The sequence below is a fragment of the Tenrec ecaudatus genome, chromosome 9, assembly GCF_050624435.1.
Source record: "Tenrec ecaudatus isolate mTenEca1 chromosome 9, mTenEca1.hap1, whole genome shotgun sequence".
Classification (NCBI taxonomy): domain Eukaryota; kingdom Metazoa; phylum Chordata; class Mammalia; order Afrosoricida; family Tenrecidae; genus Tenrec; species Tenrec ecaudatus.
This window is the reverse complement of record NC_134538.1, coordinates 2,565,949-2,581,263: the sequence shown is the minus strand read 5'-3', so window position 1 is coordinate 2,581,263 and position 15,315 is coordinate 2,565,949. Positions and strand designations below refer to the sequence as shown.

The 15,315-nt window shown below is 53.9% G+C and overlaps 1 protein-coding gene across 7 annotated transcripts in view; it reads right to left on the bottom strand.

The window, feature by feature from the left end:
• NTRK3 (neurotrophic receptor tyrosine kinase 3) overlaps positions 1–15,315 on the bottom strand; it is a 470,484-nt gene that overhangs the window by 330,270 nt on the left and 124,899 nt on the right. For all 7 annotated transcript variants that reach the window (XM_075557452.1, XM_075557453.1, XM_075557454.1 and 4 more), the window contains exons 4-8: positions 14,462–14,530; positions 3,093–3,250; positions 1,881–2,023; positions 1,289–1,430; positions 517–813 (exon numbers count right to left, since the gene is read on the bottom strand). In XM_075557452.1, coding sequence (XP_075413567.1) covers positions 517–813; positions 1,289–1,430; positions 1,881–2,023; positions 3,093–3,250; positions 14,462–14,530 — 809 coding nt within the window. The remainder of the gene's footprint in view (positions 1–516; positions 814–1,288; positions 1,431–1,880; positions 2,024–3,092; positions 3,251–14,461; positions 14,531–15,315) is intronic.

The following is a 15,315-nucleotide window of genomic DNA, read 5'->3' as shown; positions in this document are numbered from 1 at the left end:
CTGCTATCTGCTTTCCAGTGGGCAGTTCCCGAAGCCTCTTACAGAGCTGGCACTGGGTGCCAAGTCCGGGGCATGTGCTGTGCACAATGTCACTCACTCAAGCGCCGGGGTCACTGAAGGGAGAAGCACCACCATGCTTGTCTTGCCGAGGGGAGATCGAGGCTCAAACCAGTGCAGTGCCAGCCAGCTAGGGTCTCCAATAAGGGAAGGGTCCGGTCAAGGCTGGACTCCACTGTCGTCCAACAGCGAGGTCCCTGTCCTCTCGGCCACCGCACTGCGTGGCCTTTTATGCACAACTGTACATTTCCGGGGAACGCTGGTAGAGCATTTCAAAGGGACCATGGCTGGTACGGTGACAGCTATTGGAAAGCAGCCTTTCTCTGATGCACATAGCACCCTGCTGGAGGCTGAGTGGGCTCCAGGGAGCGTGAAGTTACCCCTGGTAACAGTGCCAAGTGCTTCTCTCCAAAAGCCCCTGGCCACCACTGACGCCCAGAGCGCCAGCAGCACCCTCACCTGGGAAGGGCTCCTTGAGGAAGTGGCCGTTGATGGTCTGGTTGGCAGTGCCCAGGGGGTTCTTGGCGATGAGGGTGTAGTTGCCGTTGTTGTAGTGGGTGGGCTTATTGAAGAGCAGGCAGCCCTCCGAGACCTCGCCCTCCTGGTAGTACTCCACGCGGATGATCTTGGACTCCCGCAGCGGCTGCCCGTTGTGCAGCCAGTGCAGCGTCGGCGGCGGGTTGCCGCGCACCACGAACTCAATGCAATGCTCCAAACGCAGCTCGGGTTCCTCCAGGCTCACCACGCGTGGGGGGTCTGCCGGTGGGAGGGGGGACACAGAGCCGTCATGCCCTGCAGCAGTCTTCCAAACACTGCGCCAGGCATCCTGAGGTCCCCGCCCTGTCTCTTAAAGGGCCTGAAGAGAATGGGGGGGCTCCCCTCACCCCAGTAAAGGGAGCGCGATGGCCATCTTCCCACAAGCCTCCTAGATCCATCTCAGTTGGCCAGTCTGCTGGCATGTACAGATTTAGCAGCGGCAGACTGGGGCCAACGTAGGAGTGGCCTGAAGACATAGCTGACTTGTGGGTACATCGTTTCAGGGGCATGCTTGGTGCCCACATCCCTGGTTGTGAGCCCTTATGAGTTACCACCCAAGCAGGCATAGGTCGGTCTTGCCCTGCAATAGTCTCCCCACTGCTCTAGCTCAACCCTAGGAAGGCCCCCGGACCCCTCCCCAGCCCCTGGCCAGCATCCCTGTGGGCATGCACCCTCCACCCTGGCATCTACTTACAGAAGACGGTGAGGGCAACACTGGCATTGCTCATGCCCACCACGTTCTCGGCGATGCAGGTCAGGGTGAAGCCATTGTCCTCGCTCGTCACATTGACCAGCGTCAGGTTGATGGCGTGCACGTTGGTCCAGTTCAGATTGGTCTGAAAACCCCGATCAAAGGACAGCGGAGTCTTAAAGAACAGCTCATCCCACCCAATGCCAAACCGCCTTGGCCAGCCTAAAGGAAAGCCGAGCAGAAGGGAAAGGGGGCCCTTCTGGGGAGGGTGCAGCTCTGTGGTAAAAATGGCACCAGCCAAGTGCAAGGACCCAGGAGTCTGTATCCCTGGTAGTCACACAGCCCTGGAGGCTAGAGTGACTCAGTGTGCGGCTGAGTAAAGGCGGGTGGAAAGAAGGTTAGCGGTTCATAGAAGGTCAAGGTGACTAGAGTGTAAAGATGCTGGAGGGAAGCCAAGTCCATGAGCCTTGCATACATAGATAGACCCACAAGTTTGTCCTCCCCATCCCTCCCTCCCTGGTTCTCCTGTATCATTCAGACTAAGAGGTGAAGGCTCTCCAGTCTCCTTGATGGGGCCCGAGTCCAGGAGGCCTACCTGGTGCGTGTTGATGGACTGCAGCCCGGTGACCATCCAGTCCACATCGGGCAGAGGTGATCCGGAGCCGTTGCAAGTGATGACAGCGTTGTCACCCTCTCGTACGGTCAGGTTGACGTGGCTGACACTGATCTCAGGAAGGTCTGGGGTGAAGGGGACAGGAAAGATGAAAGCCTCAGCGGAAGCTGACCTCCACTCGGACGCTCGGTCCGAGGGCTCCTGGTGGCACTCCGTGCCTTGCCCAGTCCCGGCTGCAGCCAACTGCCTGGGGGATCCTGGAGCCCCTGAAGGCTCACACACCCTCCTTAGGGGATTGAAGTTCCTATAGTTGAGCTTTCCTAAACAGCAGGGGTTCGGAGCAGGACGGGCAACTGCTCCAGGAACGCCATTGTAGCCATGAAACCAAATGAGGGCATTCACTTGGGCACAGGGTCTCAAACAGGGTTGTGCTTCAGACTCCTGTGAAAATGTAGGTTTCTGAGGCGAACCCCTAGAAATTTTGGCTTATGCAGTATGGTTTGGCCTAAGACATCCAGGTGATGCAGCGGGGCAGCTAACTGAAAGATTGGCAGTTCAAACCCCCCAGCTGCTCTGTGGGACTGAGAGCAGCCGTCCGTCTCCGTCAGGACTGACCTCCTCAGAAACCCTGGGGACCAGTCCTGCCCTGGGCTGAAAGGTCGCTGAGATCTGATTCTGTTCAACAGCATCAGGTGGGGGGTGAGAGGGGGAGCAGACAGGGTAGCCTAGCTAGCAGTCTCCGTTGTGAAAAGGATCTCACGTGTTTCTGCCACGGAACCACACTTTGAGACTCACTGCTTCAGGTGATAGTCCTGGTGGGGCCAAGGCCATGCACAAGGTGCGAATCAAGGTTAGAACCCACCAGGGGCGCAGTCCCCTCTCCGGTCAATAGCTCAGCCTGGGGCCGCACCGCAGGTCTGGTTGACCAGGCAGGAACCGAGTTGAGCAGAGGGAGAGAGAGTCTTTTCTGGTGGGAGGGGGCAGACCTAGATCTGCACAGACCTGCAACCAGCCTCCCAAGGGCTGGTTCACCAAGGGCAGGGATGCCCACAGAGGACAACGATCAGCCAGAGGGGCATCACCCAGCCGCAGGGTGGGGCACAGGCGCAGGTCCAGTGCTGCCTCTGGTGTGGGGGGTAGGGTGTGGGGAGGGGGCTGCCTCCCCGGAGCCCACAGGCCTCTCTGCCCACTCACCACACTGGCTGATGTTCATGCGGAAGAGGGGCAGCTGCGAGCTGTCGGCGGCAACGCAGTAGAGGTTCTGGTTGTTGAGGGTGGCCTCCCCCTGCTCCTGCCACAGCTGCATCCAGCGGATGTCGCAGCTGCAGTTGAAGAAGTTCTGCTCCAGTCTCCTGTGGGCGCGGAGAGAGGGGGACGCAGCCCTGAACCGGAGAGGGCCCGGCACGCCTCCTGGGGCAGGGAGGCCAAGAAGGCGGCCTCCACCTGCCCATCAGGAATGACACTAGGAGGCTGGCATGATCTTGCAGGAAGGAAAACAAATAAACCTCTCAATTGATGACATTGTTTAATTTTTAAGTTACCAGGCTCGATTTTACAAAGGAAAATCACCCCGGCTTAACGCACATAGCAGAATTTGTTTTCAAAAAACTTTTTTTTAAGTGGATTTGGGATAACTCTTCCCAAAGGCGTCTCAGCTCAATGACAATCCAAGCAAAAGCCACCCACGATTGACAGGACTCCCATCGACCTCTCTGATCCAACTTCAATGCAGGTTCATTGCCCCAGATTCTCGTCCGCTGCTAGGCTCCTGCCAGTACGGCCTACATGCTTTCTCCTCAGGGTCCGTGCCCGGCAGCTCTCCCCTCTGCCCACAAGTTCCCCAGCCCCGATAGCCGCAAAGTTCACCCCGTCACTTCATGGGGGATCATGCCGCCTTCTCTGCTGATCCTCTAGCTCGGGGCGCCGGAAGCTTTTCCACTCACGACCCTTTGTCACCCAAGAAATTCGCAACTCCTTTTACTGCTGCCAATTTTTTCACACACAGCTCAGTGGATGGCAAGGTCAAAACCCAGGCCGGCTTCTCCACCAGCCTCCTTGTGACTCACGGGGAGCAGCTCACCACTCCTCTCAAAACAGCCATGGCCTTCAGGGTCAAGGACAGCAATTCAGACTCTCGAACGCAAAGGGCGCCTACCAGCCCGAATGCCTGGGTCTCAAGGTGGAAGATGATTCTTTTCCTGGCTCATTAAGCGAAGGAGTGGTAGTTGGGTAAGTCACACGAAGACCCAAAATATTTCTGACCATCAGCAAATTCCAAAATAGTTAGGCCTATATCAAAATTCATCATCTTTGCAGGAAAAGGCAAGGCCTCGCTGGGGAATCAGTCAATGGTTTCTGGCCAAGAACACACCGCAGGAGACGTGCCAACACTCTTCCGCTTATGGTACCCTTTGCGCCCTGCACCTTCCAGACAAGGCAGGAAAAGAGTGTAACCTTCACTGGGCATCCGCTTCTAACAGCACCCGAGGGAGGAGATTGCTAGTCTCATCCCCATGCAGGGGAAGGATTCTCTCTGGATGGGCTCAGCGTCCCTCGACTGGTGCTAGGACGCGCAGGGCTGGGGCCTCCGTCTTCCAGGCTCTGAGTCTCATGCATCCTCTGGCCCTTCTGCACTGGGTGCAGGGGGAGAGGCAGAGAAGAGCAGCTAGGCTCCTGAACTGAGAGTTCAGGCAGGCGGAGGCTGAGGAAAGAGTCGGAGAGAGGAAGGCAGGCTAGGCGTTCCTGGGTGGTGCACAGGATGAAGCGCTCGGCTGCAAATCAAATGGTTGGAGGTCAGAATCTACCCAGAGGAACTCGGAAGACAGACAGACAGCCACAGCAACCTGCAGTGAGCACCGGTCTGCTCTGACATATGTGGGGTCCCTAATTCGAAGTCAGCTAGATGGCTGCTCCTGCAGTTTGGCTTTGGGACTCACGGAAAGCCGAGGGCATGTTAATGGGCAGGTGTGTGAACAGAGGGGAGCAGAGTTTAGCCAGGGAGGTGAGCCCACGTGGAGACACCCTGGGAAAGGAAGCAGACATGTGAGTGGGAGTCAGAGGGTGGGGGCCTCCTGGCCACCCCAGGAAGGCTAGAATGCCATCAGGGGCCATGGAGGCCCCAGGACCTGATAGATAGCAAGACCTGGCATCTTCATAAGAGCAATGTGACAGCAGAGCGTAGGCTGACCACGTGGAGGCACCAGTCAGGACGTCTCCGAAATGCAGGCTCACCATGAGTCCTGATGCGCACGCCTAGGGGAGCAGAGAGGGCAGACACCGGGCTCCATCTGCCCGTGGTAGCAAGGAGGTGGGGGGCGGGTCAGGGGAGGGGGGCGGCTTTCAACTCACACACAGGTACCAGGCAGGCTAGCGGGGCCTACACGGGCTCTAGCTGTTTGATTCCAGGCTTCCTTCCTTTCTTAAAACGTTTTAGAGGTCTCAGGGACCTTTCATATGTCCATGGGTCATAGCTGTCGTTATTTAGGATGCTAGGAGTTAAAACTGAGAAGGTTTTCAAACACGCGTGTAACCTCCGTTACCCAGAAAACCTAGCAGCATAGTGGCTAACATACTTGGCTGTGAATTGAGAGGTCAGGGGTTCAAACCCACTCCATGGGGGCAAGATGAGGCCGTCTGCTTCTGTAAGGACTGACAGCCTCAGAAGGCCATAGGGCAGTTCCACTCCACCACTACGTACTGGATCTGACTCGCTGGCAGAGGGTTTGGTTATGCGTTGTCTCTTTCAGTCGTCAGCGGACTGATGGCCTGGCCCTGGCAGGTGGACTTGAACACATCACTGCCCACTCCCGGGAGAATGAGGGGAAAGAGGCACACAGACTCTTGTTGTTTTTATGACAATCGTGTTTGACCTTGCAGCCTCCCTGGAAAGGTCTGGAGGGTCTCCAGGAGACCCTGGGCCATGCTGATCCTTCCCAGCCCTGTTGGCACAGAAATGCCTTCGATGGGTATGGCTGAGGAGCGGGAACTTCCTCTCCTGTCCCGGGGGCTCCAGGTCACAGGTTCTCTGTCTATCTGGCCCAGGGAAGACCATGTGGCTCCCGGCTTCTCTCGCTCTGGTGTTCCTGGCGCCCTTGGCACTGTCGCAAGGCATCACTCCCCCTGCATGCATGCTTGCTCCTCTCTGCCCCGGGGGCTCCAACGTGATTAGGTGCAGAGCATACACCCTCACACACTTGATAAAGTGCCGGAAAGGGCCACGCCCCCGTGCCAGGGATCAAGATGCCAGTGCATTCTTTTTGAGACCCGTTAAAGCCACCTCTTAAGAACTGTTGCTCCGTCAGTGAAGGTCTAGCAAAGGGAGAGAATTTGGGGGGAGGGAAGGGCCAAACCAGGCAAACCCACAGGGAGACCAGGGGCCACTCGGTGCTTTGTTGTCAATCGAAGAAGGGAAAGAGTTGAACATGACCTCGAGGTTTCCAGATCCAGACACCAGGCCATCGATGGAAGAGAAAGGGGTGACGGGGAAAGGCAGCAGGGATTACACACCTCCAGAATGGGGGTGGGGACACTCCGGTCCCTGAAGAGAAAGGGGAAGGATGCCAGAAGAAGCCTTGGGGAGAAGGCCTCTGAGGTTGGACCCTGAGACAGAACAGGGACAGGCAAGAGAAAGGAAGAGCGGTGACAAGACCAGAGGACCAGGAACGTGTGCAGGGCATGGCGGTGCACCCTACACTGCGCTGAAGGCTTACATGGCGGACGTAATTCACCTGCGCAGCCAGCAAGTGGGGTGTAAGCTAGGTCCCATTGGGGGCTCCCTGAGAAGACACAGAAGGTGACACCAGTCTCCCAAGACCAGTGGGGACAAGAGGCCAGACAAGGTGGGACTGTGCAGCCCCGTGACAGAGGGCGGCCAAGAGCAGGTGCTGGAATACCTGCCCACAGGACCAAGTGGGCCCTGTTTTCCCAGCCGCTCCCTCAACAGGCTGCGGCCATGCTTTCATTACTAAGCAGGCGTAAGACGACAGATCACCCACCGGTGTGGGACAGGCAAGAGACAGCGAGGGTTTGACTGGAGGCTTCAATCATTTCCAGTCTTGCTTCTTATTGGAAAGTTGTACCACAGAACGTCCCAACTAGCTGGTTCCATTCTCCCCACCAAATCAGAGGGCTCCCCAAACTCAGGAGCACTAAGAGAGGTTTGTGGCACACTCGGAACACTGCCAGGCAGTGGGTGCTACAGCCACGGTTGTTTTGGCTCCTTCGATTATTTTCCTCCAGGAGCCTGACCAAGACACACACCTTCAGAGCTGGCCCAGCCACCCTCCAATACAGAGTCTCTTGGGAGCTGCCAAAAGAACCGGATATGGGCCTCCCTCCCTCTGAGAGAACATCACTACCAACACACACACACACACACACACACACACACACACACACACAGGACTTTTGAATTTCCAAACAGCGACAGCCTGACTACCCGACTGAGCAAATCCACAATCATCTTCAGATCTTTGGCAAGAAAGAGGAGGAAGACCACAAGCAAGGCAGACCAAAAGGTGTGGTCTCTCCTGGTGTTTCTCCCTCCATCAAATCAGGTAGAGAAGGAGCCCTCGCTGGGGGCTTCGGGGGGCAGAGTTGGGGAGCCAAAAGCAAGCTTCCCCCAACGCCATCAATCATGTAGGAGGTCCATCAATAATACAGCAGCAGCTGCTTCAGGGCCCAGTTTACCAACACCCAGCCCTGGCCCCAAGATGGCCCGGGGGCCTAATTGCTGGGCCCTGGGGATTCCATCGGAGTCACTCAGCCCCTGTGGTACTGACACACAGACACTCCCACAGCATGGCCCACGCCAGAACTGGATATGCAGAAAGCATCGCTGTCCCTCCAGCCAGCTCTCTGCTTGTTTTCTTCTCTCCTCTCCAGCTCGGTGCTGCCAGTAGCAATTCGGGAACCAGGAGATGGGAAATCAGGAAGAGACTCAGACAAGCAGACAGCCCCGATTTGTCACAGGTATCGGATGCTCCAGGGGCCGGGCCATCTGCCTTGCTGAGATAACCGCTGGCCATAGCAGAAAGGATAGAGGAGAACCAGGCAGGGGTTCGCTCTGTCCCATGTAGGGGCCCTCTGAGTCAGAGCTGACTGGGCGCCCCCACCACACAGCAGCATGGCTTAAAATGCCCATGAATGGAAGAATTGTGTTGGCCTGGCTGTGATACCTTGGCAAAGGTGGTGGACTGAACCGTGGCCCTCAAAAGTACATGTCTTAGCCATCGGCCCTTCCAACCGTGGATGAGACCTTATTTAGCAATCGGGTCTTTGCAGATGTAAGTAAGGAACTTGGGATGCGACCATCCGGGGTTCAGAGCGGGCCCTGGAATCCAGCCTCAATCTAATGGAGGGTGTACTGGTGACAGACAGGCGATCAGGACCATAGGGACGTGGAGCAAAGGACACGCCAGTGACCAAGGCAGAGGCTGGAGTAATCGTGCTAAAGAGCAAGGGGTATTGGGAGTCCCCAGAAGAAGGAAGGACCATCTCGTTGGGTCTTTGAAGCCAGTGTGGCTCTGCTAACCCCTTGATTTTAAGTTTTGGGCCTCCAGACCTATGAGAGCTGAAATCCCTATTGTTTTAAGTCACAATGATCCTAGGAGTTTGGTATAACAGCCACAAGGAAGGACTACAGTGGCAAGTAACTTCGCACACCAAAGAAAGCCCCATTGTGATTCCTACCAAGCGGAGTTGGATGACCGCGCTGGCCCCTACTCCTTCACAAAGACAACATGAAGACGAAAGGACAGAAAAGGTGATGAGCGAGCAAAGAGGTGGTGCTAGGACCATTCTAAATGATCGACTGCTTCCAGAGCCTTGGAAAGTGGTCACCGCCAAGCCCGGACAAAGGCCAGCCCAACTCCAACCAACCCAGTATTTTAGCAAGTCAATGAAATTTGCAAAGTACACCAAAGATAATTACCATGTTCTTTAAGACAATGAAAGTGTTTGACCCATTTAAATTGTGTCTGCTCCATGCGTGCAGGGTATTAAGAGAGGCTTTCAGAGTGGGGACCCAAAGCCCAGCTGAAGATAATGCGACATCCCCTTACAGAAGGGTCTCGGGGAGGAGACAAGCCAGTCAGCATGCTGTGTAGCAACAATGAAACATACGCCTTTCCTCTAGTTCTTAAATGCTTCCTCCCCGCTTCCCCACCACTCTCATGATCCAAATTCTACCTTACAAATCCAGCTATACCAGAGGACTTACACTGGTACAGATAGGAAGTGGAAACACAGGGAATCCAGGACAGATGATCCCTTCAGGACCAGTGGTGAGAGTGGTGATACTGGGGGGAAGTTGGGGTAGAAAAGGGGAACCAATTATTAGGATCTACATATAACCAACCTCCTCTCTGGGGGACGGACAACAGAAAAGTGGGTATAGGAAGACATTGGACAGTGTAAGATATGACAAAATAATAATAATTTATAAATTATCAAGGGTTCATGACGGAAGGGGGAGCAGGGAAGGAAGAGGGAAAAATGAGGAGCTGATGCCATGGGCTTAAGTGGAGAGCAAATGTTTTTAGAATGATGAGGGCAATGAATGCACAAATGTGCTTGACACAATTATGTATGTATGGATTGTGATGAGTTGTATGAGCCCCAAATAAAATAATTAGAGAGAGAGCAAGAGAGAGAGCGGGGGGGGGGGGGCGGTTTGCTGGCCATGGGATGAGATTCTGTGTCTGAATGAATGGTGTGAGGGAACTTTAGAGAATTAACAGAAAAAATCCCTGAATCTTTTCAATTCCATTTGTCTTCGACCTCGCTGAAGCTCGCTCCCATGAGGGAGAGGATATGAACTTTGGACACAGCCAGGCTTAATGGTAGGCACCTTCTGGAACTTGCTACCACTGCCTACCGTGGTATCATGGGATGGTGAATCTGAGCTTCATTCTCTTCCTTGACCTCAAAGGCAGTCTCTTTGAGTCTAGCTCTGCTTGGGGGACAGCTCGTTCCAGCGTCCTTGGAAAGGGAAATAACTTTGGGGTCACTGCCAATGTCAAGTCACATTGGCTCAAACCCATGCCATCGAAACAGAGAGCCAACCCGATGCAAGCCCTGAGAGTCGCTTCCAGCTACTTCAGTAAGAGAAGCAACGTTGGCCTGTCAGCAAGCGATAGGTCAGGGGCTCATCCCAGAACAGCCCCCTTGTCTCACTAAACTCCAAGAAGAAGGTCCATTGCTAACTGAAAGGGGGATAGATCCCTGGGGGCTGGGGGAGCCCAATTCCAACAGCCTGAGGCTGATAACCCCAACATGAGTCCCCAAAGGTCCAAGTTACCAGCCTCAGGATCCTGGGCCTGTTGGTGAACATGGCCAATCTTCAAACCCCTCATTTGTAAAATTGGTTATAAAAGCGTCCCCTCTGTGGGGCTGTTCTGAGACTGAGATGACTGGAAGGAGGTGGACGTGTCCCACACAGGACCTTGTGCATAAACATCTCTCCTTCTTCGGCAGCAGGAAGACCTTCCGTGCCCAACCTTTCTGAAGGTGAGTCTCGTCAGCATCACCTCTGTCGCCATCAGAGCTCCTGGAGGGAGAAGCTAGTTGGGGACACAGTGGGGACCCACAATGATAGGTAGGATGAAATGCACCCAGAGGCCGTCATGTACCCACAAGCTTGTCCCTCCCATGGGGCCATCACCCCTCCTCACCAAAGCCTCACACTTCCACCGGAGCACACTGAGCGCCCTCCCTCCCTCTGACCTCTCTCCTCAAGGTTTCTTCCTTCCTGGCAGCTCGTCCCAGTATCACAGTCCACAGGCTCCACTGGGCAGGCCCTGGCAGCCTCGATGGCTCATGGCAGATGGCGCCATGTGGACTAATCAGGAAGCCGGGCAAGAAAACACTCCCTCTCTTCCGTGTGCCAGGAACTGGGATTGTGCGGATTTTGATCATTGCCACAGCTAAGAGCCAACGCGTGGCCCCTCCAGCCAAAAGATACATTTTCCACATTCAACATGTAATTCTTCCTCAAAAAACAGAACCCCCCTCCCCCAACCAGGGAGATTGCTGCTGAGAAGGGGGGTTTATTTTTCAAATAACTCTTAGTTAACAATATGAAAGAAATATGACTGTAAACTCCACCTGAAGGGAAGGAATAACAGATTGTAAGTACACGGATCCATTAGATGGTGTAAGAGATAGATAGATAGATAGATAGATAGATAGATAGATAGATAGATAGATAGATAAGCATATCATAATATGGGTTCCCGGGGGTAGGATGGAGGAGAGCGAGGCTCAAGGAGAGCTGATATTACGAAGTTCAAGAAGAAAGAAAATGTGTTGAAGCTGACAGTGGCAGCAACTGTATAATTAAGCTTGATTCAATTCAATTATGGATTGTTATAATATCTGTAAGAGCTCCCAATAAAATGATTCAAATAAAATAAAACAAAGAGGGGTCAAAGTAAAAAAAAAACAAAACCCAATGTGGCAGAAAACGAAATGTTCCAGGGATATGGTGCATGCACACATACCGAGCACCCTGGAGGAAGCGTTTCCAACCCCCGGGAGGCAGATCTAGCTCAGGTGTATCGAACTCTTGAAAAGATGAATGCAGCATCCCATCATCTTCTGGGAGCCCTCTGACATTTTCTTTAAATATATATCCACGGAACCACTGTTTCTGAAATTCCGCGAAACAGGTCGCCAGGGCAGCACACCATTGATTTTGCCTCCAGTGATTTTTTAGAAGGAATGCTGAGTGCGTTCTCAATAGTGCAGCCACGGCAGACCCCGGCGTCCCCTGGCGAGATGCTGTCCCTGACTTCCCACAGACTAGAAGGACAGGCACCCCAGGAGAACTGGGGGCAATTCTCGGGTGACTTCTTCATGGAAGGGCCCATGAACAGCTCTAGGGCACCTTGGTGGGCAGTGCTGGCCCCCCAGCATGATGGATGGGACAGATGGACCTGAATTGGACACATCAAAAATGCCCACACAGCAACCGTCTTGTTATACCTACGTGTTGGCCACACTTTAAAAAAACAAACTAAAACTTAAAAGAGAGAGAAAGTACAACACGTAGTTTTTGAAAATTGCTGTAAAATAGACACCTGTGCTGGAAGCAGATGTGGAAGATCAGCCTCATGGTGAAGGGTTTGAATCCACCCTCCACTTCCTATTTAATGAGCGGCCTTAATCTGAGCGACAAGACGCATAGGCCGAGCGGAGTAGTTCAGTGACCTCAGAGGCAGAGGGACCATAAACTCCCTGTCTTATGGGATCATTGTCAGGAGCAACTGAGGCAACACACAAAGCTGGATAGACTATGCGAGATTGGTAAGATCTCAGAAATCGGTGATCTGGAGCTGCCGTCACCACATTCATTCACGGCGCAGGGTAAACACGGTTGGCCAATAGCTTGGCACAGTGGTCGAGAGTCTGAAACCAATGCACCCCACCATGTCTGATCTACGATGGCCATGAGCAGGCGGCCCTGAGTGGAATCGCTTCAAATGTAGGGGTCGCTGGTCTTTAACACAGTCTATCAGTCAGTGTTTTATAGACAGATCACTCTTTTGAGAACGTGTGCTGGTACAAAAGGAATCCTGGGGCCCAGTGGGGAACCCACCAGCCTCTCGCGGGGAGAAAGATGAAGCAGCGTCCGCAGGAAGCCTTTCAGCCTCAGGATTCTGAGGCAGTTCTACTGTCCCCTAGGATCCCGCATCAGCATCGGCCTGACGGCCATAGGCATACCCAGGATTTCAGGCCTACGTGACTAGAAAAATTGTCTCACTCCGCTTACTCTGGGGACTCCAGAGAGTTGGGGCCTTATGGACAGGGGAAAGCAAGCTGAATAATGCAGCACCCCGCCCCCAAGCCTCCAACACTGTTACAGAGAAGACCCTTGGGCTCAGAATCCTGTGATGGTCTCCTCAAGGGCACTTGGGTTCCCGGGAACCTAGACAGACAAGGGCCGTGAGAATGGTAGAGCAAGCAAAGCATCCTGGGAGGCTGGCTGCACACAGCCCCCTTGCTGACCAGCCAGGTCCAAAAAGGTCAGGTTATAACTGACTCATCCTTGAACTCTGGTCTTCCCAGGTGATAGAGGGACAAGGTGAACAGCACGCAGGACAGTCCAGGGCTGGGAAGTCTTGGGAAAGAGGGTGGAACTGTACACATCCTATGACCTGGGACTTAATCGCCACCTCAAAGGGAGTGCCTGGGAAGCCAGCTCCCTCCATGCCTCCATGCCTCCATGCCTTTTCAAGGTGTCCCCCAATTTGGCCCCTCAACATGCAACACGACGCATCCTTCATGCCCAAAGATGACCCCAGTGGCTACCCCGCCAACAGTTCTTTTTCCCCAGCAGCGATCGGAAAGTTTTCACTCATCCAGCCAATGTCCGTTTGTGCAGAAGCACAGGCTGGGGGAGAGGCGCAGTGATGCATCTTGGAAAGCAACCCGGCTGAGCAGGCCGCACACTAGGGGGACAAATACGTGGCCCTTCCCCCCCACCCCCCACCCCTGAGAAACCCCTGCTCAAGACAAGCAAGCTCAAGTCACAAGTCGGGTCAAAGACCCAAGTCACTAGCAATGCCCTCTTGGCTGAGTTGCTCACACTTATCTAGAGCTCAGCATCCTGATCCATCAGACGAGGAGGCTACAGAACCTGTCTCCTATGCCTTACAGGATGAGAAAACTGAGGTGTAAGTGAAATTGTACCTGATCACCTATAGATACCTATCATGAATATTATTAAAAATCGATAAACCAAACACCCAACTCACTACCAAGGAGTTGGTTCTGGCTCTTAGTGACCCTTTGGGGCAGGATGGAACCACCCCTGTGGGTTTCCAAGGTTGTAAATCTTTAGGGGCATAGAATGATCCTTCTTCCTCCTAAGGAGCGGCTGGTGGTTTCAAACTGCGGACCTTGCAGTGAGTAGCCCAAGTTACAACCCACTACACTATCGTTGATCATTGTTTATTATTATCAATATAAATTCTGCATTTATCGATTCAACTGTGTCCCTCCCCTTCTCTCCTTACCCCAAAAATGTAAGGTGAAATCCTAATCCCGATAACTGGGTAGATGTGATCCCATTTGAAAATGGGGTTCTGTTATGTCAGTGAGCCCATTACCAGCCTAGAGTGTGATCTAAACCAAATCCCAGTCTCAATTATTTGAAAAGCAGGAGACACACCGAGGCAAGTGCGCACCGGGAAGGCGATGTCATTTTCAGATTGTCTATAAGCCAAGGAGCTGAGGCTGCCGACGGAGGAAGCAGAAGGATGGTGGAGCTGGACTGGGGCTCTGGGTCTCCAGAATGGAGAGAAAGTAAATGTTTGCTCCTTAAAGTCACCCGGGAACCAGGGCACAATTCTTTATAAATTACCTACAGATACTAAAAACGGAGGTGCCTGTCTCATGAAAGGTATTGCATCCAGAAAGAGGATCAACCACCAAGTGTTGGATGGATACATTCCACCAGCCAGCCCAGTGCCCCCTGCAGGGGCACTCCTGGTCTCCTGGTCCTCCTGCCAACCCACCCACCACACTGTGAAGTCGTGGGTGGTCTTCCAAGATGAACTTACAGTTCCCGAAGAGTCAGCGTCTGGAACAGCTGCCAGGACAGGGTGGTGAGCCGGTTACTGGACAGATTTCTGAAAAACAAGCAAACAAGGGCCGGGGAATTAAAGACCAAGCCCGACACGCATAACACGCTCCGTCGTGAGCTGACTAATTTCACCGGAGTCTGGCTGTGTTGTGTTCCTTTATTCCACTAAAGATACATCTGCCGATAGCGGGGAGAGGCCACAGATCAGCCTGGGAGACGATCCAGGGCCTCGGACGGGGTTCAGTGTTAGAGATCAAAGACACAGTGAACTTCTCTTGGGTCTCTCCCCGTAACCTGTCCCCACCAGAGAGGTCCAAAGAGCTTTCTTGAAGCCACCCTTGTAGAGAAGGACAGAGAGTTCTCAGGGCGCATGAGCCAAGGAGCCCGTCTTAACATCCACAGAGGTGGAAACAGCTGGGCAGGTCACCTAGTCCCTTCCAGTCTGTCCCTCCCCCCTCACATCCCCCCCCCCCCCCCGCAAATGCGCCCAAGGGTGAACAAGACATCAGCCTTTTGTTCACACTTCTGTCTTCTGAATGGTGGTTTAATTGTCCTCATTAGGGCCTACAGGGGAACCAAGCAGCCAGTTAGTCTTCCGAATAAAAGAAGCAAGGGGCCCCGGTTACTACTTTTCCAGGCTCAGCACACAGCTATGGAAGCGGCCCCAGCCCTTGAAGGCCACAGTTAGATGCTGCGAGAGTGGAAGTGGCTCCCGGGAACGACGTCCAGGAGCGGATGGGACCCGATTTAGGGAAACATCAGGCCATGCACACTCAGGCGCGGCGGATCCGTGGCCGTGAGACGTGTTGGCAAGAACCACAGGCTCGCACG